The sequence below is a fragment of the Lolium perenne genome, chromosome 3 (genome assembly GCF_019359855.2).
Source record: "Lolium perenne isolate Kyuss_39 chromosome 3, Kyuss_2.0, whole genome shotgun sequence".
In the NCBI taxonomy this organism is placed as follows: Eukaryota; Viridiplantae; Streptophyta; class Magnoliopsida; order Poales; family Poaceae; genus Lolium; species Lolium perenne.
Window position 1 is genome coordinate 42360075 of NC_067246.2, and position 22135 is coordinate 42382209.

The following is a 22135-nucleotide window of genomic DNA, read 5'->3' on the forward strand; positions in this document are numbered from 1 at the left end:
CTCTAGTTATGTAATTATGGGCATAACTATATCCTAAACTACGTAATGATGTTGTAATATTTGGACAAAACTATGTATTTAACTGAACTATTATGTGTATCTCCTACGTGAAGATGTTATTATGTTATTAATTTGTGAATTACTGATATATATATATGACTATATGATGCCCAATTTTTTCATTATTTAGCAAATCCGCTATATGGCTATAGTCCGCTATAGCCCGGCTATAGCCTTTCATAGCTTCAAAAAAATTTGCGACTATCGGCTATAGCCGGCTATTTTAACCAGAGATTTTTGTTCGGTTCCAAACCCTTTTTTTATAGAATTTCTCTGCATTCATATCACAGAAAGATACAAATTTGTTGACCCTTACAAGCACAGAGAAACACAAACACAAAGGACCAAGAACACCTAGAACACCCTAAGACCACCATAACCCATGAAGATCTCCGGAGCCCTGTGTCATCATCCCATAAACTTGAGAGAAGACCCCTGCAGCAGAAAGAACTACAACCAAGCTCAAGAAGGTCATCATCTTCGACCACGGTGTAATTGCCACCACGCTGCTTCCTCCTTCCTTGACACCAGCGCCGAGAAGGTATGGACACCAATCCAACACGCCAGCAGCAGCCGTCGCCATCTTTGGCTTTGCGTACCGCGAAAAGTGTCCCTTCCAGAAGGAAGGGAACTCGAGTCAACCGACCGGTCCAGCACCGCGGCCGGGCCATCCGCCCGGGCAAACCAGGAACTCCCTCCAGCATCAGTGCCGAGGAAGAAGAAGAACATCAGCAGCAAATCATACCGACAAGGAGGAAGAAGGGTCTTTCTCCCGACCATCTGGCCGATTTTCGCGTCGCCACATCGAACCGCCTCCTCCCCTCGCCACCAAGGCCGGCCGGAAGAAGCTGCAGAACATGACAGCCGCAAGCCACCAGAAGAACACAAACCCTAACGAGGAAGGCGATTATACCGTCCCCTTCCCCTCCCTCGCCACCACGGCCGGCCGAGGGGAAGACAACACTAACAACCGCCCTCCGACTCCCAAAACTCCACGACAGAGTCGACAGACGACCGTGCCCGGAGAGACCACCCTCCCCAGATCCATCGATCTGAGAGGAAACCAGGCCAGCAGCTCGCCAGCGCCGCCACACGTGGCCTTGCCGAGATGGGGACCGAGCTCCAGCACCTTTATTCTGACGCGACGCGACGCGGCCTCCACCATCTCGGCAGCGCCTCCCGAGACCCTAGGGGCCCCTACCACCGGCGATCCGAAGATCCACCGCCAGTAGGGCGATCCATCGCGCTGGAAGCTGCTCCACCACCATGGAGACATCCACGCCGCCGCACTCCCGCGCCAGCTCGCAGCCGGAGTCGCTGAAGACGTACGTCGCCGCCGCCAGGGGAGCCTCCACCGCGCGATGGACGAAGCCCCCGGCGCCGCCGTCGCCGCCAGGGCTTTGCCCTGCGGGTCTTCAGGCGGCGGCGAGGAGGACGGGGCAGCGGCCGGCGGCGGGAGATCGCCCCGTGCCGCCTAGGGTTAGGCGACGCGGGGGTTGGCTGGGATCGACTTTTTTCAACCAACCACTTCTACTTGTTCGGCTCCAAACCTATTGGCACAGACCGCCCCCAAATTCTCTCACTCGTCGCTCAGCCGCCACACTCACGCGCTCTCTCCGCCGCCAAGCTTTCGAGCTCTCTCCGTCCACGTGCACATCAGCCGGCGAGGCCGCCGCCGCCTCTCCCGATCGTCCTCCAGTCCCTCCCTCCATTGTCGCCGCTCAATCGATCTCCGCCGGCAGGTGCTCTCTTCGGCCGACGGTTATAGCTGAGCGTCCGGTGAGGCTCCTTCATCCACACACACTGCCGCGACCGGCCCCTTTCGTCCGAGACAAAGCTCCCCGACCAGTTTTCTCGAGATCTCATAGTGGGGACGCAGCAACCTAGTGCAGAAGCGCCTGGTGAGAAACTCCTAGATCTAACTTGATTCATTCTTATACATAATTACTTATACGTTCAGCTTCGATTCGTGCTTCGTGCTGGCGCTCACACAATCGCTAAAATTAAACAAGGGCGTTCTTTGATTGTGATGCTCTCGTTTGGATTTTATGTGCGTGTGGTCGTGATACTCTCGCCGAGGCAAAATGCGTGCTTTCTTCTTATTGTGGATGGGGGCAGGCCTTGGTTTCCTTCTTGTTTTGGATGGAACAAAAATGTCGGTCGGGAAAGCGTTGACATGGTGTCCAACAGTCGTGGCGAGAAAGATCGTAGATAGGAAAGATCTGTTACGCACCAACGACGGCCCCTTCTCTTTACCTTTATCGTCTCATACCTCAGTCCATTGCTGGCTTGAATGCTGTCTCTCTTCTTCTTTGCTCGCGAGAGTGAATAAGAGGAAGACCCACCGGGGGGGAGGATGGAATGAGTCGGCAAGGGGATCAACCATCTTCTTTCAGTAAAGGCCCACACATTCTCCTTAATATTGGGGTGGGATAAAAGGACTCTGAAGAAGGAAACTCTCTTCCCGTCTTGCGTAACTGACCACTGCAAATCAAGTCGAAAGTGCTTATATGCTTAACACGTTTTTGTCTCAATGACAGGCCGCTTGAACATTGTATGATTTTTTTTTTTAAGAGACTCGATCTTATGTATCTACTTATAGTATTTTTTTCCCATTACTCAGTAGTTCCGCAGACGAGTTTCTTTTTGATGTTTACTAGGATCCAAAGGAACTGCTCAAAAGACAATCTGCCAAGTTTTGTTTTCTTTAATCTTATCTTTGATTGCTTTTTATGAAGTCGCACTGGGAGCTAGTGCTTGCTATCTCAGAATAGCTCCATGGATCTCATCGGAAATGTTTGATGCTTCTTGGGGCTTCTTTGGCGACCGTGAAGTCACCGGATGAATTGTAGAGTAGGTAGATCAGATCTGGACTCTGAAATATTTCCACGATGATGATACGGACTCTACCCGCTCATAGCATGTCTAGAGCCGAGGGGGAACATAGTGTATGTAACTACTCCTGTCGGTTTGGGGCCGTGTCGCCATACCTTTCGATCCACACACTATTGAGGAGGCAGATCATGAATGTGACAAATGTGAAAGCAATCCTGGAAAAGCAAAGCTAAGACGGCATCATCATTATATCCCACCAGATAGTCTACTACCTTTCCGTCCATTGATTTCTACTACCTTCGTTTCAAAGGATAATGCACCCTCGTTTTGTGTGTTTTTTCTTTAACTACAAATTACTCCAAATATATACATAGATTCTTGGTTTAAAATTAGCATCATTAGAAAGTGTTTTTCAATATGAATCCAACAATATCAATTACATACAATATAATTAAAATTTTGTTGTTCAATTTGTTTGGTCAAAGTTCGTGTTGGAATACGTATGCGCTTTATTCCTTGAAACGAGGTAGTATAATGTAAGTACTCCTATGTGATTCACTTCAGTCTTGAGGGCCATGCATACACATATGTGATTCATTTCAGTCTTGGCCAACAATATGTAAGCTATGTGTGAAAAAGATATTGCTCTGTAAGCCGGCCTTTTTCTTCGTGGTTTTTTGGTTCTACATCGCACTGAATTTACTATGTCTTCTTATTTTTCCACTTCAGCCTCGTCTTACACTCTTATCTAGAGAAACTTTGTTAATTGTTAATCATTCTGCCGAAATAAATATAAGTATTCAAAACGAAATATTTTCCCCTGCAGTGGCCATGGACGGTACTCTGATGGTTAGTAGAGGTTGTGGAGATGCCCATCAGTTGAAGGATCTGTCGAACACGGAGGATTCTAGGAGAATCAACACGGAGGATAGTACTCAGCTGGTCATAAATCCTCTGCTGCTAGCATCAGCGTGCCTTGGCTCGTGGAGGGCATTGATTTTTCTTCTCGACAGGGAAGACGCACAAAAGCCACCAGTGGTGATGCATACTCAGGCATTTATTCACCTTCTAATGAGTGATGGCGCAGCGAAACAGCCACCAGAAAATGACATCGAAGAGGGTGTTGATCAGCATGGTTTGCCTGCTGTGTCTGCACCGCTTCTTGAGGGCGTCACGGTTGAGGGGGACACTGCACTACATGTTGTTGCCAGCCATGGGGACGATCGGAATTATTTGAATTGTGCTAGCATCATCTATGAGAGAGCCAAACACCTCCTTTTTGTGCTAAATGTCAAGGGTGATACGCCCTTGCATTGTGCTGCTAGAGCTGGGAAATCAAAGATGGTTTCTCAACTCATTAATTTAGTTATTGCAAGTGAGGATGCCAAGCATGAACTCCTGAGAAAGGTGAATTGGCGTGAAGAGACGGCTTTACATGATTCTATCCGCATCGGGGATAATCATATAGTCGACCTGCTAATGACGGCTGACGCTCAACTGGCTAACTACCCTCGCGAAAGCATGTCACCATTGTACCTTGCCATCTTGCTGGACAAGTACATCATTGTAAGTACGCTTTTCGACAGAAGTAAAGGGAACCTCTCCTACTCTGGACCAAATGGACAAAATGCGTTGCATGCTGCGATTCATCGGAGTAAAGGTATATATAAATTCCTATACCTCTGTGCTTGTCAACCATTTCTCTACTAGAGCACTTCTATAACTTCATCTTCCTTCTTTTGCTGATACGACTAACTAATGCTAAACCTTGATTAATTTAGGACATCTTCATCCTTTATTATTTTTACATACTCCCTCTGTTTCTAAAAAAGCTTCCTCATTTTTGTTAGATACGGAGGTACTATGGAGATACCGTATCTTTCTTATGTAGATACCGTATCATAGCACATAGTACTAGAAAATTTAATGTCAAACAGATCTTGCACACATATATGCATTGAGATTCTAAAAATTAATAAATGTAATGAGATTATGATTCTACAATATAATACAATGCATTGTGGAGATACTATCATACACAGGTATCAGATGCATGATACTACTCATTGTGACCAATCGTAGGGTAGTCATAGTAGGGGTATCATAGATATTATCATGCATTATATGCAAGCAAATAGCTGATGTGTCAATGCAGTTCATGATGAGACAAATTATAATGATATCATACATATATACCGTATCATAGCACATAGAAATGAAAAATTCAAATAACTCTTGTACATAATTTTGTATTGGGATTTTACAAATCAATAAATAATTACTATTTGATACCACTACATGATAATGATGGTACCATGTAATAGTATCATATGCATGATGGTAATATATCTACACACTATGACAGTTAATTGTTGGACATGCTAGCTGGCCGTTAAAAAACTTGAATGAGTTAATTTATTGGTGGAGGGAATACAAATATGCTTTTCTTTGAGTGCATCCTTTTTTTCTTGACCATACTTGTGTTTTCATTAGTTGTACCAATATGCATTTTCATTATATTATACACATGGTATAATTGTATCAAAAATACCATTTTTATTTATGTTATATAATTCATTTATTATTTTAGCAGTTGGTCAAAGTAAAACCTTAAACCCCATGCTCACTTTGCAATTTTAGATATCAGCCTTTCGAGGGAAAAAATGAGCATGTCTGTAGTTATTGAATAGTATACATAATTTCAGATATTTAGGAATAAATTAAAGTGATGCATCCGAATTCCAATACTGAATTTTAGTAATCTCATATCCCATACTTTAAGTAATTATCTTTCCTGCCATGGTAAATTTGATATATGTTCCATATGTTGAAGCTAAAGACATATTCGATCATCCTGCAATTATGGTGATATATTCTCCTCTGGAAGCTTATAGGTTACTCCATTTGATATTAGGCTCTATAGATCATCAACCTACACTTTCAGGGGTATGCTCTCGTAAACCACGTTTAAAAGATTTTAAAGGTGTATTTTGTAACCATGCTAATTGTGTTACTAATCTAGTTTAGAGTACAATTTGGGCTCAACGTTCAATCTGTATATGAGGCCGACATCCCGAAATGCCACGCACATCACATTGGGATTTGGGACTGAAAAACTGCCCTTTCTACAAGTAGTGTTGTTTGAATATTATTTCCGGACTGAGAAATTGGTATGGTTTAGACACTATAGGCATTACCTAAATTGCACCATATTTTCTTAAATATATAACATGGACCATAAGTTCTTGCCAAACTAATAAAGAAAATTACTTAAAAATGTAGAAATATCAATATTCCCAATATAAACTATATTTTATATCCACCTTATATGGTTGATCCGGTTCAAGTTTCAGCTAGTTGGAAAATGTTTCGCTCCCCCCTCCCCAACTCCCCGCATCGGTCCACCCTAGGGTGACACGGGCCGGGGCGGACACCCTAGCTAGCCACCCCTCCTTGTATGTCCCCTTCTCCCTTGCCACTGCTAAGATGAGCCCGCCGGCAAAGCCCATGCGCGGCTGCCAAGGACTGCGGTGGCGAGGACCTCGCTGCTCCCGCTCGTCGGGTAGAGCTCTGGCAATGGAGGCGGCGGCCTCGGGTGTTGGGGGATACGCCGCCGATGGCATGGGCGCCCGCCGATGCTGTGGGCCGTCCCCTCGGCTTGGTGGGTGGCATGGGTGCGGAGGCTGCTGGTCGTGTGGTGGAGGTAGCCCCTGGCCTCTACCTCAGATCTGAATATGGTGGTTCCTCTCTTCATTGTTCCTGGCCCGATGTTGCTCGATCCCGGCGGCTCGCCGGTGCTTGAGCCCTGGTGGTGGTGGGGATGGGGGCTCTGACCGGGGGAAACCCCTGACCGGTAGTGGTGGTCACGATGTCGATGATGCGGTGCGCCGTTCCCCTTCTTCGAGGCGATGTTGAGGTATATCTTCCTCCCCTCCCACTCCCTCCCTCACGGGTGAATATCCACATCCCTTGGATTGGGCAGTGGCGGCGTGATGGGGTCATTTGTCTTCCTTGGAGGCGTCGCTTCGGGACGGAGTGGTGGTGGTGGAGAAGTGGGGTGCGAGGGCCTGCTGGTGGAGGCATTTCTATTGAGGCGACAAGGCGCTATGTTCTGTCGGTGTTTTCGACTTGTTCGTTTTAAGCACAACCGATACCGGTACGGTGTCGCCTGCCGTGTACGTCGCGGACGTACCTCTCCCAGTAGTATAGGAGTTCTACTTCCAGTAGGATTAGCTGTTACCTGCGTGTATAAAAGCTAAGGCCAATCCCTTGTGTCCTTTACAACCGAGACAGAAGCAATAAACAAAAGAGAGAAGAGGAGGTGCGATATGCACCTCTAGCAATCCAATCTGAGTTTCCGTGTGTTTACATCGTGAGCTAGATAGCTAGTATTACCAAGGATCGATCAATCCACATGTGTTGCTGCTTGGTTAGCTAGTATACGTCTGTGTGTCTCGGCGAATTGTTCTAGTAGACGCCGTAATAATTTCAGCGTAGCCTACCTGCTGCGACTGACGACGAGAAGTACTTCGTCAACCCGCTTGAAAGTACACGGTAGATAGCGTTGCAAGTCGGGCTAGTTCTAACAATTGGTATCAGAGTCCGAGTTATTCGTCCGTGATATTCTAAAAGTACTAGAAGATCATGGCGATGGTGAAGGGCAGGCGAGAACTCGGCATTGGCACCAGTGGTGGAGACAATGGGGGCGGCTTTGTATCCCCATCTCGATTGCTAGGACTACGGGCTTTAGGCCCTCAACATCGAGGTGAACATGGAAGCTCAGGATATCGTGGAAGCCGACAACCCTAGCGGCAATGATTACGTCAAAGGAGGTGTGTAGTATACGAAGGATCACAAAGCACTAACAATGATCTACTCCATCGTGCCGAAGGACGTGATGTATCACCTCGTCGGAAAGAAATCGGCGAAGGATGCGTTGAAGACGATCAAGACCTTGCACCAAGGTCATACCCACGTGTGGGAAGCGCATCTTCAAACTTTGGCGAAAAGTTTTGAGGATCCGAAGATGGAGGAAAGCGAGACAGTTGATTAGTTTGCCGCCCGTTTCGTCACCCTCGTCAACACAATCATGGGATATGGCGAGAAGTTGGATGAGGTCAAGAACGTCACAAGGTTCTTGCGTGCCGCACCGACACGCTATATGCAGACCGTTACGTCGATCGAACAGTGTCCCGACTTGTATACACTTACGGTTGATGATCTTGTCGGAAGGTTCAAGGCACATGACGAGAGAGTCTGGCTTACCTTTGGCGTTCCGGATCAGAGTGAGCACTTGATGCTCATGAAGCGGCAGTGGATGACTCTTTCGAAAGAAAAGCAAGGAGGATCCGCGAGGCGTAGCAACAGGAAGGAGAAGCAACGCCCAGCGAAAAAGTATATCGCCGAGCAGGAGGATGGTGATGAAGCTCCGCCGTGGAGGAAGTTTGACATAAAGAAATTAAGGTGTCATAACTGCGGGAAGCTCGGTCACTTCAAGTATGATTGCCGAGAACCACCGAAGGAGAGGGCCTTCATGGCCTAGCAAGGAGATGATGGACCAATGATGTTGATGCTCAAAGAGTGCGAGCACATGGATAAGGAGGAGTTAGCTCCTCCGGTGTCGGCTATAGAGATTGTGACACTCGTGGAAGAGAAGGTTTAACTTCAAGACAAGCGAGGGATGAAGACGGGTCACAACATCTGGTGCCTCGACACGGGCGCGAGCAATCATATCACAAGCGACAAGTCCCTATTCTCCGAATTGAATCTCTTGGTGGGAGGCACCATTCGATTCAGTGGTGGGTCAACGGTTGATATCGCAGGGCGAGGCACTGTCTTGCTTGAGTTGTAGTATGGCGACCCTAAGGTACTCACTAATGTGTACTATATTTCCAAGTTAAAAAGAAATATTATCAGCTTCCCTACAAAGCGTGGATACAAGATTGTGATCGATGATACTATCTGCGCGGGTATGATCGGCAAAGAAAGCTTATGATGAAGGTGGAGAGATTAGAGAATAGACTCTACTACCTCGGATTGGATCTAGTGGATCCAATATGTGATGGATTTCTAGTCGGAATGCAACGGAGTGCCCTGTTCCAACATAATTAAATCCAAGTTTATCACACATGACATAATTTGCAAGGAAAAAACAATCGTGGCATCCGGTTCCGGCTGAAGGAGAAAGCAGTGCTACGCTTGGAAGCAATCAAGCAAGCAACAGTGGGACATCGTCGGCTGAACCAGACGATCTAGAACATGCTCCAGGCACCTCCACTAGTAGAAAAAGAGGCTTCCGTTCACCCCCATTAGTCCCGGAAATATTTGAACCGCGACTAAAGGGGGCTTTAGTCGCGGTTCGGGAGGCGACCCGTGACTAATGCTCCATGCGCGACGAAAGGGTACCCCTTTAGTCGCGGTTGGTAACACCAACCGGGACTAAAGGGCTATGGAAGGATGCAGCCGGTGGAAAAACCTTTAGTCGCGGTTGGGGACACCAACCGTGACTAAAGGGTACCCTTTAGTCGCGGTTGGTGTCCCCAACCGCGACTAAAGGTTTTTCCAGTTTTTTTACTCCCACGCACCCCGCACCCCCGTGGATCGCCTTTTTTAGCACTGTAAAATAGAAAATAAAATGATAGAAAATTCAAAAAAATAAAAGGTTTTCAGATTCTTGTATGTTATGCAACCTAGTATTAGGGAAAATTAACATATTTGAATTTTCACTTTTTTTGCAAAAAGTTTTGAAAAAATGGTAAAACCGCAATAACTTTTGCATACGACGTCGAAAAAAAACGTATAATATATCAAAAAAATCCTGGGAAAAAGTTACATCCGAATTCACCAGGGTTTACCCGGTTAGCCAATTTTTAGATTCTCAAAATTCCAAATGAAAATACGAAAGCAGGAAGATTTTAGTTTTTGCTATAAATTATGGATTTTATATTTTTTAAATTTTTTAAAAAATAAAATTAATATTTGCATCTAAATAAAATTAATATCCAACATAAAGATTACTATTACTTTTACCCAAATTTTAGATTTTCAAATTTTTAGGTTTTGGCAAAAAAAATCTTTAAAAAATTAAAAAGTTAAAAATAATAAAAATTAAAAAATTAATATTTATTTATTTATTCACGATTATTATTACATCATTATTTTTGTTTATGAAAAAAATTATTTGAAATTCAAACAATAAAAAAATGTGACATCGACCAACATGTTAATAGGATTGATATGATACTACTATCAACAACATGCGCGCGAAGCATTTGGAAGAGGGATGGGAAAGGAACTCGGAAGTTAAGCGTGCTAGAGGTGGAGTAGTGGGAGGATGGGTGACCGAGCGGGAAGTTTGACCACGAGTAAGTAATTTGACTAGAGAGCATAGTGTAGGTAGAGATAGAGACTAAGCTATGCAAATAACCGAAATAATAGAAATTCTGAAGAAAAAATAGAAAAAAAACGGAGTGAAAAAAAATTAGAAACCCAAATGAATTAAAAAAATTTAACGAAATAGCCTTTAGTCCCGGTTGGGGACACCAACCGCGACTAAAGGTCCTTCGCACAGGCGCACGCTAGCCGCCCACGTGGACGGGCCTTTAGTCGCGGTTCGTAAGCAACCGCGACTAAAGGGGGGGCCTTTAGTCGCGCTTAATTAGTCGCGGTTGCGCAACCGCGACTAATGGCAGTTGCGAACCGCGACTAAAGGCTATTTTTCTACCAGTGCTCGCTTGGATGCAGCGCTCGGCCAACATATGGCGAGAAGCAGTCGGACCAACAGAGAAAGGCTCGCCAGGAGAAGATCCATCGGGAGGTCTAGGATCGAAAAGGAGAAGGGCAAAGCAGCCCAGTAACCATGCCGCGCACTTGAGGTGAGGCCAGAAAAACCATATAACAACATAGCTAGCAGGCCAAGCAGCATGTGCGTTGTAAAGCTAGAAGGTTGTCCACGTGTGAGAAGCTTGGGCAAAAGAAAAGGACAGCGCTGGGCGTTGGGCGTCCCCCAGGGATCTGATTCCCCAGCCCCGGGTCCCGAGCTGTCGGATCAACATCAATGTACGGTCAGATTTGCATATAGCAAAAGAACACATCGGGTAGCAAAATAAACACCCCGGCAATAACTGCATGTGTGTTGTAAAGCTAGAAGGTTGTCCACGTGTGAGAAGCTTGGGCAAAAGAAAAGGACAGTGTTGGGCGTTGGGCGTCCCCCCGGGATCTGATTCCCCAGCCCCCTGGTCCCGAGCCGTCGGATCAACATCAATGTACGATCAGATTTGCATGTAGCAAAAGAACACATCCGGCAGCAAAATAAACACCCCCGGCAGTAACTGCATGTAGCAAAAAACGGTTCACTCACGAAATAAAAGAAATAGGCTGAGCTCGCCTGACAGATCACCGGAGACTCGTCGAAGACCTCGCCGGAGAGTGTGTAGCAAAAAAATTGTGCTATTGTAGCAAAAATAATATCATCACAGGCATTGACGTAGAAATAGCCGGAGAATTCACTGGAGACCTCACCAGAAACTCTGTAGCAAACATAGTATGCCGCTGTAGCAAAACCACACACACAAAAGTAGCAAAAAAGTTATTCATATGTTGCAAAACTATAGAATGAGGACACCGTCGGAGATCTCGCCAGCAGCCAATAGCAGCGCTACCAAAGTTGCGCCACCAAAGTTGCAGCAACTCCGTCTGTCCCAGATGCAGCACCTAACGTCTAAGATAGCAAAGCATGCCTCCAGGGGTAGCAGAATGCCACCCTCCGCCGATAGCAACACTAGAGATCTAAGGTAGCAAAGCTGGCCTCCATCGGTAGCAATGTCCGAAACCTAAAGGTAGCAAAACTGGAATTCGCTGATAGAGGCACCGAAATCTCTGCGGTCCGCCATGGTGGTCCTCGGCGGCGCGGGGATCTTCCGTCGACGCGGTAGTGACTCTAGGAGCCCGACGCTGCGACCCATCTGGAAGAAATAGGGGCGGTTGTTGGAGGGTGAGGCCGCGGCTGGGGAAGAAGGCCTCCCTCGTCCATGGGGAATAAGGTATCCCATCGGCTGTGGTGAAGAAGATCGCCAGCTTGGTGGGTTGAGTGGTGGTGGCGCTCGACTAGGAGCCTGTGGCGCGCGAAAGGTTGGGGGGGGCGTCCGTGCGGGGGAAGAAGGCGGCGCTAGTCGCGGCGGCCGACCATGGGTCGCTGCGGGCGGCGGCGGCGCTCGACTATGGGCCGGTGGCGCGCGAAAGGTTGGAGACCGTCCACGCGGGCGAGGAAGGCGGCGCTGGTCGCGGTGGCCGACCATGGATGGCCAGCCAGCGGCGGCGGCTTGGTAGTGCGCTGGAGAGAGAAAAAAAGATTGACTCCCTGGAGCAAGAACGAGTGGAGGAGGAAGATGCGTGCATGCGTAAGGATAAGAGAAGCGGTGGGCCCAGCGGGACACGCGGCGCGCAGGGAAGACGAGGACGCAAATGCTCCGTCCTCCGGGGAACACAATCATTTTTCAAAAGAAAAGCTCAGCAGGGACTCGCTAGTCCAGCAAGCAAGCCGGTAGGATTTAGCAGCGCTTCTGCTGTTCCGATCGGGCTAGAAGGAAAAAAGAGCAGGTGCGGCCAACCCAGAAAGCTGGTCAGAAAGAAAAGGGCATAGTAGCAGCCTATGAAGGGGGCCGAGTCAGCCAGAGAGGGAGGATGATACCCGTGCAGCCGGGAAGCCCAGCAGCCCAGGTCCTCCACACGGCTGTGCCCTTTCACGTGACAGGGTGATTATTAGCAACGGTAAGCATAACCGATGTCGTCTGCCGTGTACGTCGCGGACGTACGTCTCCGAGTAGTATAGGAGTTCTATTTCGAGTAGGATTAGCTGTTACATGCGTGTATAAAAGCTTAAACATAAGACCTTAAGCCCAGTTTAAATTAATAAAGCCACGAATGGCAGATACAAGATGCTGACAGTTCAACGCACACAAAGCAAGAAAATACATCAAGAAACACCTCCTGAGACGAAGCCTTCATCCATCCTTGCGCTCATAGCCATGAAGTCGTGGAGTAGTCACGCCAGAGAAAGGCCATCTCTTCGTAAAATCTCGACAACACCATAATGGCCCTGAAATCCACCTCTACCTCCGAAGAAGGCCCCTGCCTTCCCGCCTTGGGTCGAAAGGCGTCAAACCATTGGAAGGTAGAGCAGCTCACCGTAGAGCACGCAAGAAGAACATACCAAAAAGGGTGCTAGGAGAAGAACATTGAGCAGGGCCAAACTTGCATACGAGCAATCCATGCACATCGTCATCCGCATCGCCGAGCACCCATCAAGAAGCAAACTTTAGGGTGAAGCCGCCAAAAGAAGACACGGCAAAGATTATGACACCAGAACCACCGATGTAGGCCACAACCGACCATGGTAGACCGCCGCCACCTCTGAACGCCACCACCAAGTGCACACAGACCGCCGCTCACCTCCCACCGTCCCAAGACGTCGCCACAAAGAAGGACATGACGTCAGAATGCCGTCGCCGCCCAATCCGAGGGATTTAGGTTTTTACCCGGGAGGAGGGAGGAAGGGGCCGGATAGGGTTGGACCTCAGCATCACCTCCAAGGAGTGCGCCCGAAGTGCCCTTGACGTCGTGGCCGCCGCAGCCAGCCAAAGGTTTCCCCGGGCCAAAGCCCCAGCCCCACACATCGCGATTACCGACCAGATCCAGCGAGGCCAGATCCGGAGGCATCGGGATCGGAACAGCGCAGGCAGGGGCCACCGTCTTCAGATCTGACCGGAGGCCGACAGGACGGTCACCGCAACGCAACCGCACAACACCCTCTCATCGCCGCCCTGCAGCTGAGAAGAAGGACCACCAATATCGGTGCACGCCTCCTGCCGCCCGAACGGCGCCGTCCTCCCCAAGCGAGGCCGCCGCCCCAGATGCCCGAGCTCTTCGCGAGGACCGCGAAGCAGCGAGATCCCGGCCGCCACCTTCCTCAGCGGACGCGCACGGGTTTCCGGGCGGCCACCTCTGGCGACGACGAGGAGGAGGGAGGGAGAGGGGAGGGTTACGAGGGCTAGGATTTGGGGTCCTCAGGTGTCGCCCCAAGCGGGAGCGACACGGGAGGAAGGGGGAAAATCGTTTTTTATTTCAGTGTTCTTCATGTGTATAAAAGCTAAGGCCAATCCCTTGTATCCTGTACAACCGAGACAGAAGCAATAAAGGAAAAAAAAAAAAGGAGGTGTGATATGCACCTGTAGCAATCCAATCTGAATTTCCGTGTGTTTACATCGTGAGCTAGCTACCTATTAGCAAGGATCGATTAATCCATATGTGTGGCTGCTTGGTTAGCTAGTTCATGTGTGTGTGTCTCGGCAAGTAGTTCTATTTCTTTTTAGGTGTCTCGGCAAGTATTTTTAGTTCTACGCGTCTCGCCACAATAATTGTAGCCTAGCCTACGTGCTGCGACTGTCGACGCGAAGTACTTCGTCAATCCGCTGGAAAGTACACGGTGGACAACATTGCAGGTCGGACCAGTTCTAACACTGTTGTGCTCTATGACCAAGCGTGGTCCATGTCCGGTGATGCGGCGGCCTCGAATCTGGGCAAGAGGGGATAGGGATGCCTTCTTTTGGCGGTTGGGCCTTGCTGGCTGGCGTGGGGCAGAGGCTTGAGGCCGTGCTTTTCATGGTGGCGTTGTTGCCATTTCCCTGCCGTATCTTAGCGATCTCAGTCCAAATCTTGCATCTTGATGAGTGGTTTGTGCGGCCCAGGCTCTGATCGGGCCTGCTGTATGTGGCTGTCATCCATAATTTCCTTCCCATCGCTTTGTTTTTCAATCGACAAACCATGAGCTCTCTGCTGATTCAATTCATACACTTTTTAACACACAATTTAGATTCCTAGAGATCGTTGGGATATACTCCCTCCGTCCGCAAATAAGTGTACATCTAGATTTTATGTTTAGTCAAATTCTTTAAACTTTGATCAAATATATAGGGAAAAGTAGTAGCATTTATGACACTAATTTAGTATCCCGAGATTTGTTTTGAAATTTAGTTTCAAATTATACCAAAATCTAATTATATATGTTGCTACTTTTTTTTCCACAGTTGGTCAACACTTAAAATGTTTGACTTAATACAAAAGCTAGAAGTACACTTATTTGTGGACGGAGGGAGTATCACTTAAAATTTATCTTAGACTAATATAAAGTGCTCATCTACAGATTTGACAATAAAGCTACTGGCATTCAACAAGAGCCTTACAACACAAGCGGACAAAAATGGGAGTCTGCCTCTCCACTTCGCTTCAGATAATCGGTTGGGTAAACATGGTATCCAAATTCTCAAGCAAGTATTCACAGCTAACCCAGCCCAACTGTATCAACCAGACAAGTGCGGTTTATTCCCCATACATATAGCGGCATCTATAGGCGACGAAAGTATTATATCCATTTTTATTGAGAGGTGTCCTAGTAGTGCCAGTTTGCGTGATGCAAGGGGCAGGACATTTCTTCACCTTGCTGTTGAAAAAAAGATTGGCAATATAGTCTCATTTGTATGTCGAAATTCGTCTCTAGCTTGGATTTTAAATTTGCAAGACAATGAGGGAAACACGGCACTACACCTAGCTGTCCAAGCCAGGAGTCTTCATTTGTTTTGTTCCCTATTTGGTAATCCAAGAACGCTCCTGAGTTTGACGAACAGCCAGGGACAAACTCCTCTTGATGTGACACAAATTGGCACCAGTTTGTCGGTAATATACTCTATTCACTCATTTCCAGGAACGGATAACCTTGATTCATCTAGATCATCTCTACTCTAATATTTTTTTTTCTGTAGCTTTTTAAGGTTTTGCGAGCAGACATATGTAGGATGCTCAACCGAGGTGGCGCTAGGAGAGGCATTTGTCGCTCAGATCACTTTGAAGAGAAGTACAGTATCCCAGAGAATGAACCGGAACTATCAGAGTCGCTGAAAGATTCAGCACAGGGAACAGGCATCGTCTCAGTACTAATAGCCACCATGACATTTGGTGCAACTTTCGCTCTACCTGGAGGTTACAGAGCGGATGACCACGTTAATGGTGGTACACCAACACTTGCTGGGAGGTATGTGTTCAGTACGTTCCTTATGGCCAACACATTAGCTTTTATTTGCTCCTCGATAGCCACGCTCGGCATCATGTACGCTGGAAATCCCAGAAAAAAGATGTCATCCCGTAAAATACACTTCCTGGCATCTTCGTTCTTCGCTCACGGGTCAGTGACAAGCTTAAGTGTTGCATTTGCAATTGGCGTATATTCGGTGCTAACTCCGGTTGCACCAAAGACTGCCATCGCGATCTGTTTAATCAGTTCCCTTGTAGCGCTATACAATGAAGCTGAAGGTCTGTGGATAATGTTTTATACCGCAAATTCTATTCGTAGGAGAATGGGGTTAATTAAAGCAGTGAGGCTAAGCATTCCGGGGACCATTGGCTTATTGTTGAGGGGATTTTGGCAATTTATAATCATTTTTATTTGGCTCGCGTATGTAAGTAAGAGGGAGAAATATTAACTATTTCAAGAGGCGGTGAATGGTGCCATGCATGCAGGCAGATGATGAATTTGTACTTTGGGAATATTGTGCGGAATGTGTCCTAAAGATAACCGTGGGGTATTTGTATTAAATTATTTTTACCACCTTTTGTAATAACTAGCATAGTGGCCCACGCACATGCGCAGCATCTTCTTTAATTGTTTTTCATATTACTTTGTATAAATTGTTAGTGACGTGCAATAATATGCCATGATCTCATTTTAAGATTTATTTTAGGACCTGCATCGTTTAGCAGAATTAAACAAAATTACAATGACATACTAACCTCCAAAGTAAGGATTTGCTCGAGATATTTAAAATCCTAGTTGTAATCTAAAAAAAGGTTTTTAAAATTATATAACATGTACCAAACAATTGTCATAGGCAAAAATATTTATTACTTGATATGCATGCAGTACAAATTATTATGAAAAGTATATGAGTTTCTATGATATGTACATGGAGATCGGGTGAGGGCTAAAAGTACTTCACATGTGAAGTTTGCAACAAAAACTATGGAAAACATCTTTTGGAAAGGACTACATGGATAGGTAATAATATATTTAAGAGTATTATTAAAAAAAGTATGTAGAAGATCAGGACCGAGCCGGCAAAATCCGGGCCCTGTGCGAAACTTTAAAATGGGGCCCTATCTTATAAGAAAATTTAAAATATTCAACAAATATGGTGTATATGTTTTACTATCTTATAGAACAGTTGGAAATATGAAGAACCATACCTATTTCACTCCCCGTTGCATAATGTTTATTTGAACAACATCATTCTTTTAGGGTTCTACGAAATAAAATCTTCGGTGATATCTTCGTAATCAATCTTCTCCAGCACTTCACTCTCAAGTGATACTGACGCCAAATCATTGAGTGTTTGATCTGTAACGACGCGGAAAAACCCTACATTAGATTTTTTTTTCACCGCTGCTTGTTTTCCGTGTCGTTCCAAGGTCATCATGGCATCATGCATCATATCATCCATGTTTTTACAAAATAAAATTATTTATAAACCCAAGTTATTTTATTTTCCTCTCATGTGGCTTAATAAAACCTCCTCTTTCATTTTCTTTTAACAAAACCCTAAAGCCAAACCCTTTCCATCTTTGACCTAATTACAACTAGGTCAATGCCAAAATTTTCCAAACCCTAACCCTCTCTCATATTCTCTATTTTATAATTAAGCTTGTTCAACAATTAATTTTGGAGTAAAATGTGCTTTGTTTTGGTTACAAGTAAAGTAAATATTTTGGAAACTATGTTTGAATCTCACTCTCTTTGATTCAATTCAAAACAGAATTGGAGTTGATTTCAAATGTTTCGAAAATAAAACAGAAAAGAAAAACCTCCCCCCTTCTCCGTGGGCCCTCTCTCTGCTGGTTTCTTTCGTTCCCACCGACCATCCCAGCTGTGGCCCACCTCTCTTCCTCTTTTCTCGGTGTTGGCGTCCGAAACCCACCGGCGAGTAGCGACAGGCAACACGTAGAGCCGGGAGGCTCCCAGAACTGCGGTTGGCCCTGGTCCCTCGAGCGACGGCCCGCAAAGCTCCGGCACGCACGTCCGATGCTGGTGCAAGGGTGTGCCACCTGACCTATACCTGGTCAGGAAGGTGATGGATTGCTTCGCTTAGTTTCCTGCATGGCATACACGTAAACATTAAATACGAGCCTCGATCGGCTCTCAGGTTGTCCTGTGAATCGGCTCAAGGAGCCGATCCACCCATGATTCGTATGAGATCTACGATAACATGGTGGTCCTGCTTGATCAATATTCAGTTAAAACGACCTACGACGATTTAGGGTTTTCACCACATAATCGGAACATCCTACACGTGATTGAGCCTGGCAGCCACGCAAGATGATAATAAACCAGCCCTAGATAAGGCCTAAAAACCAACATGAAGTTGATTCCCGGAACATCTTATCTAGGGCTAGCAAACTACACCCTACGTGCTACTGGATCCTTCAACCCGTTTGCAAGGCCTACCTATGTAGATATTAAACTAATCCTTGAAGAACAAGGAGCAACCATAACGGATCGGATCTGCTAAACACGGATCAAGCAAGGTGCTGCCCTTACACCTAAGATAGGTGTAAAGGCAGCTAGATGTCTAAGGGTAGCATAGATAAAGCATATATCACGGTAGAACAATGCTAACCCTAACACATCTATGATAACTACGTTGCTCGCCATCAACAAGGCTTTAGCACGAGCAACACATGAACAACGAATAAACGTATACTGCCTAGATCGCAAGATGCGATCTAGGCAGCATGATGCTTACCCGGAAGAAACCCTCGAAACAAGGGGTGGCGATGCGCCTAGATTGATTTGTTGTGAACGTGATTGTCCTCTTTCTCAATAACACTAGATACATATTTATAGTCCGTAGACTTTCTAACGTGGGAATAATCCCAACCGTGTACGAGCCAAATTCTACCTAACCGACACGTATCCTACTATATTTACAGATACACGGGCAATTTAGCCCAAACTCCTTGTGCAAGGCCGATTCATGCATATTTTCCATGTATATTCTCCAAGCCCATCTTAATCACGGCCCACCTCTGATCCGGTTAAATTCTGGTGATAACGCATGCCCCCCTGGTTTTGGAAATGATAATTCCAAAACCACTCTGCTATTTCTTCGTCGGGTCATGTCGTGGCAGAGCAGAACCGCCGCAGTATCCGTCATCATAATGCCTTGCCTTCTCGACTTCTCTGCAAGATTTGATAGTGTTTTGGCATCACCACCTCGAAAACTGCTATGGCATTAAATTTCCACTATATCCCCTTTATTTAACCGCGCCGAATAGTTCACCTCTTCATCCCCTTGCTCTGTTCTAGCCATCGACACCAAAAAACCCTCTTTCCCTGTAGCAATGTCTTCCCCTTCCTCCGCCTCATCGGGACTCTCTTTTTAGTCCTCCTTCTCCAGCGACGACCTTCCCCCAGTCGCCGTCGGGTCGGATGGTGACCTGTCAATGACCGACGGGGAGGCGGACCTCCGGTTCCTTGTCGAAGGGGAACTGGAGGGCGAAAGCGAGGACGACCTCCACTCCTGGGCGAGCTTTACCTCCTCTGATGAGGAGGAGGACGAGGAGGAGGAGGAAGAGCAGGAAGAGGAGGAGGAGGAGGAAGAGGAGGAGGATGACTCCTCCTCCGCCGGATACCCACCGGCCAAACGCTTCCGACCTTGGTCGGAGAGCGACGACGATGATGATGACGAGGAGGAAGAAGCCCCAGCCGAGGGCTGGGGTAGCAGCGACGAGGAGTTCCCCGGAAGCAGCGCCGATGGCAGTTACGACACCGACGACGAGGCCAGCGAAGATTAGTAAAATAGGATTAGTAGTTCTTGAGCAATCGGCTCTTCTTTTGTTCTTCCTTCTTTGAGCAATCGGCACTTCATTGTAAAAAGCCCCTTTTATTAATGAAGAAGTGCTGCCAATTAATTCTTGCCGATAGTCAAAGTCAGTCAACTCCCAAAGAGCCGATGGCATCGCATCGGCCTTTACCATAAAACGCGAGCAAGGCCAAACCGGTTGTCTCTTCAAACGGTAACCTGCGACTTCCGCCTGAAAGAGTAAACTCAGATCCCCAAATCGCCGCTCGAACAGATCCAACTCACGGCCACCCGAATCTCAGATCTCAACCGCGCCATTCCAACTCCACAGCGCATCCCATGGCGGAATCATCCTACGCCAACGCTATGGTCTCCGGTCTGAAGGTAATCCTTAATCGCCCCTCGCCGTCCGAATAAATGTTAGGATTAACAGCAAACACCTGAATTAATATCCTATCTCGTTATTAATTTTAGGTTTCAGACATCCTGCTGCCGCATCCTTCTCTCCCAAATTCTATGTGTCTTGGCCCCCGTTCTTCCGAGAGTCCCGCTCACTTAATCTCATGCGAGGCCAACAGAATCCCCTTTGTGAACCAGAACTTAGATCTGACCTCCTGGGCCGACTGCCTGCGAGCCTGGCCTAATCCTCCTGAGGGCTGGGTGGCATGGTACGGTAGAGTGTCTAAAACCCATTATGCCACCTGGGAAACTATAGGGATAGCCGATGCCTTGTCGTTATCATTGTCTCCTCTTGAGAAGAATGAGAATATACTGAAAACCATCGGCTACTTCTGGTCTGATGCACTGAATTGCTTCATGTTTGGCCATGGCCCCATGACACCAACTCTGCTGGACGTGGCCATGATCACAGGCCTAGACATTGCATCCCCATGCCCTTCTACTTTTATGCTGCCAAAGGTTCCTTTCACCCTCTCCTCCAAAACAGAATGTACAAGCTGGGGTGCCTACCTCAGACGTTACATGAAGACCAAAGGCCCTGTGACAGAGAGAGAACACACGGCCTTCCTAAACTTCTGGTTGGAGCATTTCATATTCTGTGGCCCATCACTCGCCCCAACCAAGAATTACCTCTCCCTGCCCTACGAACTCGCCAAAGGCACTCAGCTCGGCGTCGGCAAACTGCTTCTTGGGGAGGTTTATCGATCTCTCCAACTGATGACTGTCAAACTATTCTCCCAAAAGACAGTTAAAACAGGAGGCCCCTGGTGGTTTATTCAGTTATGGGCTCAGCTGTACTTCCAAAACCAGATCCCAAACTTTTCACCTTTGGCCACCTGCACCTTCCCAAATGCTAGTGGGAAGCAGATCCGATGCACTAGCTACGGCCAAGCCCTGTATAGCCTCCCAGGCAGCAGGCTGATCCCTAAGGAAGTATCAGAGTGGTTCAGAACTTTCTTCCAAGGCTTGGACAATCCTCTGTTCTTTCCTTACACTGAATATGAAAATTTTGAGAACCCAGTTTCCTTCAGGTTGGACAGCTTTGCCGATGACCCCAGCACTCGGCACTTGTACTCTATCATGATCCGTCCTTGCTTTCTTCCAGTTGGCATGAGTACCTCAAACAGTATCATCAAGCCTGGTTATGAGTCTTACCAGCCGGTGGTAGTAGCCCGGCAGTTTGGTCTCGGGCAAGTGTCTTGATGCGTGTGGTTGGCACGTCCGTTGGGAACCCCAAGAGGAAGGTGTGATGCGCACAGCGGCAAGTTTCCCTCAGTAAGAAACCAAGGTTTAATCGGACCAGTAGGAGTCAAGAAGCACGTTGAAGGTTGATGGCGGCGGGATGTAGTGCGGCGCAACACCAGGGATTCCGGCGCCAACGTGGAACCTGCACAACACAACCAAAGTACTTTGCCCCAACGAAACAGTGAGGTTGTCAATCTCACCGGCTTGCTGTAACAAAGGATTAACCGTATTGTGTGGAAGATGATTGTTTGCAAAAATGTAGAACAAGTATTGCAGTAGATTGTATTTCAGTAAAGAGAATTGGACCGGGGTCCACAGTTCACTAGAGGTGTCTCTCCCATAAGACAAACAGCATGTTGGGTGAACAAATTACAGTTGGGCAATTGACAAATAAAGAGAGCATGACCATGCACATACATATCATGATGAGTATAGTGAGATTTAATTGGGCATTACGACAAAGTACATAGACCGCCATCCAACTGCATCTATGCCTAAAAAGTCCACCTTCAGGTTATCATCCGAACCCCCTCCAGTATTAAGTTGCAAAGCAACAGACAATTGCATTAAGTATGGTGTGTAATGTAATCAACAACTACATCCTTAGACATAGCATCAATGTTTTATCCCTA

The 22135-nt window shown here is 46.9% G+C and overlaps 1 protein-coding gene across 2 annotated transcripts; it reads left to right on the top strand.

The window, feature by feature from the left end:
- The first annotated feature begins 1621 nt into the window (after nucleotides 1-1621).
- Nucleotides 1622-16565, top strand: LOC127340661 (protein ACCELERATED CELL DEATH 6). Of its 2 annotated transcripts, none has more exons than XM_051366398.2 (4): nucleotides 1622-1961; nucleotides 3722-4555; nucleotides 15095-15624; nucleotides 15711-16565. In XM_051366398.2, exons 2-4 carry the CDS (start codon nucleotides 3727-3729, stop codon nucleotides 16425-16427), a joined length of 2076 nt encoding a protein of 691 aa, XP_051222358.1. In that variant the 5' UTR covers nucleotides 1622-1961; nucleotides 3722-3726; the 3' UTR covers nucleotides 16428-16565. The 2 variants fall into 2 exon arrangements, with proteins under 2 accessions (XP_051222358.1, XP_051222359.1); XM_051366399.2 differs by lacking the exon at nucleotides 15711-16565 and adding an exon at nucleotides 5729-5841 and having other exon boundaries at nucleotides 15095-15205.
- The last annotated feature ends 5570 nt before the right edge of the window (nucleotides 16566-22135 follow it).

What these genes read in the sequence shown, in the direction of transcription:
- LOC127340661 (XM_051366398.2), top strand. Translation starts at nt 3,727, where the DNA reads ATGGACGGTACTCTGATGGTTAGTAGAGGTTGTGGAGATGCCCATCAG. An exon ending in TGCGATTCATCGGAGTAAAG is followed by an intron (nt 4,556 to 15,094) that starts GTATATATAAAT and finishes GCTCATCTACAG; the next exon opens with ATTTGACAATAAAGCTACTG. An exon ending in AAATTGGCACCAGTTTGTCG is followed by an intron (nt 15,625 to 15,710) that starts GTAATATACTCT and finishes TTTTTTCTGTAG; the next exon opens with CTTTTTAAGGTTTTGCGAGC.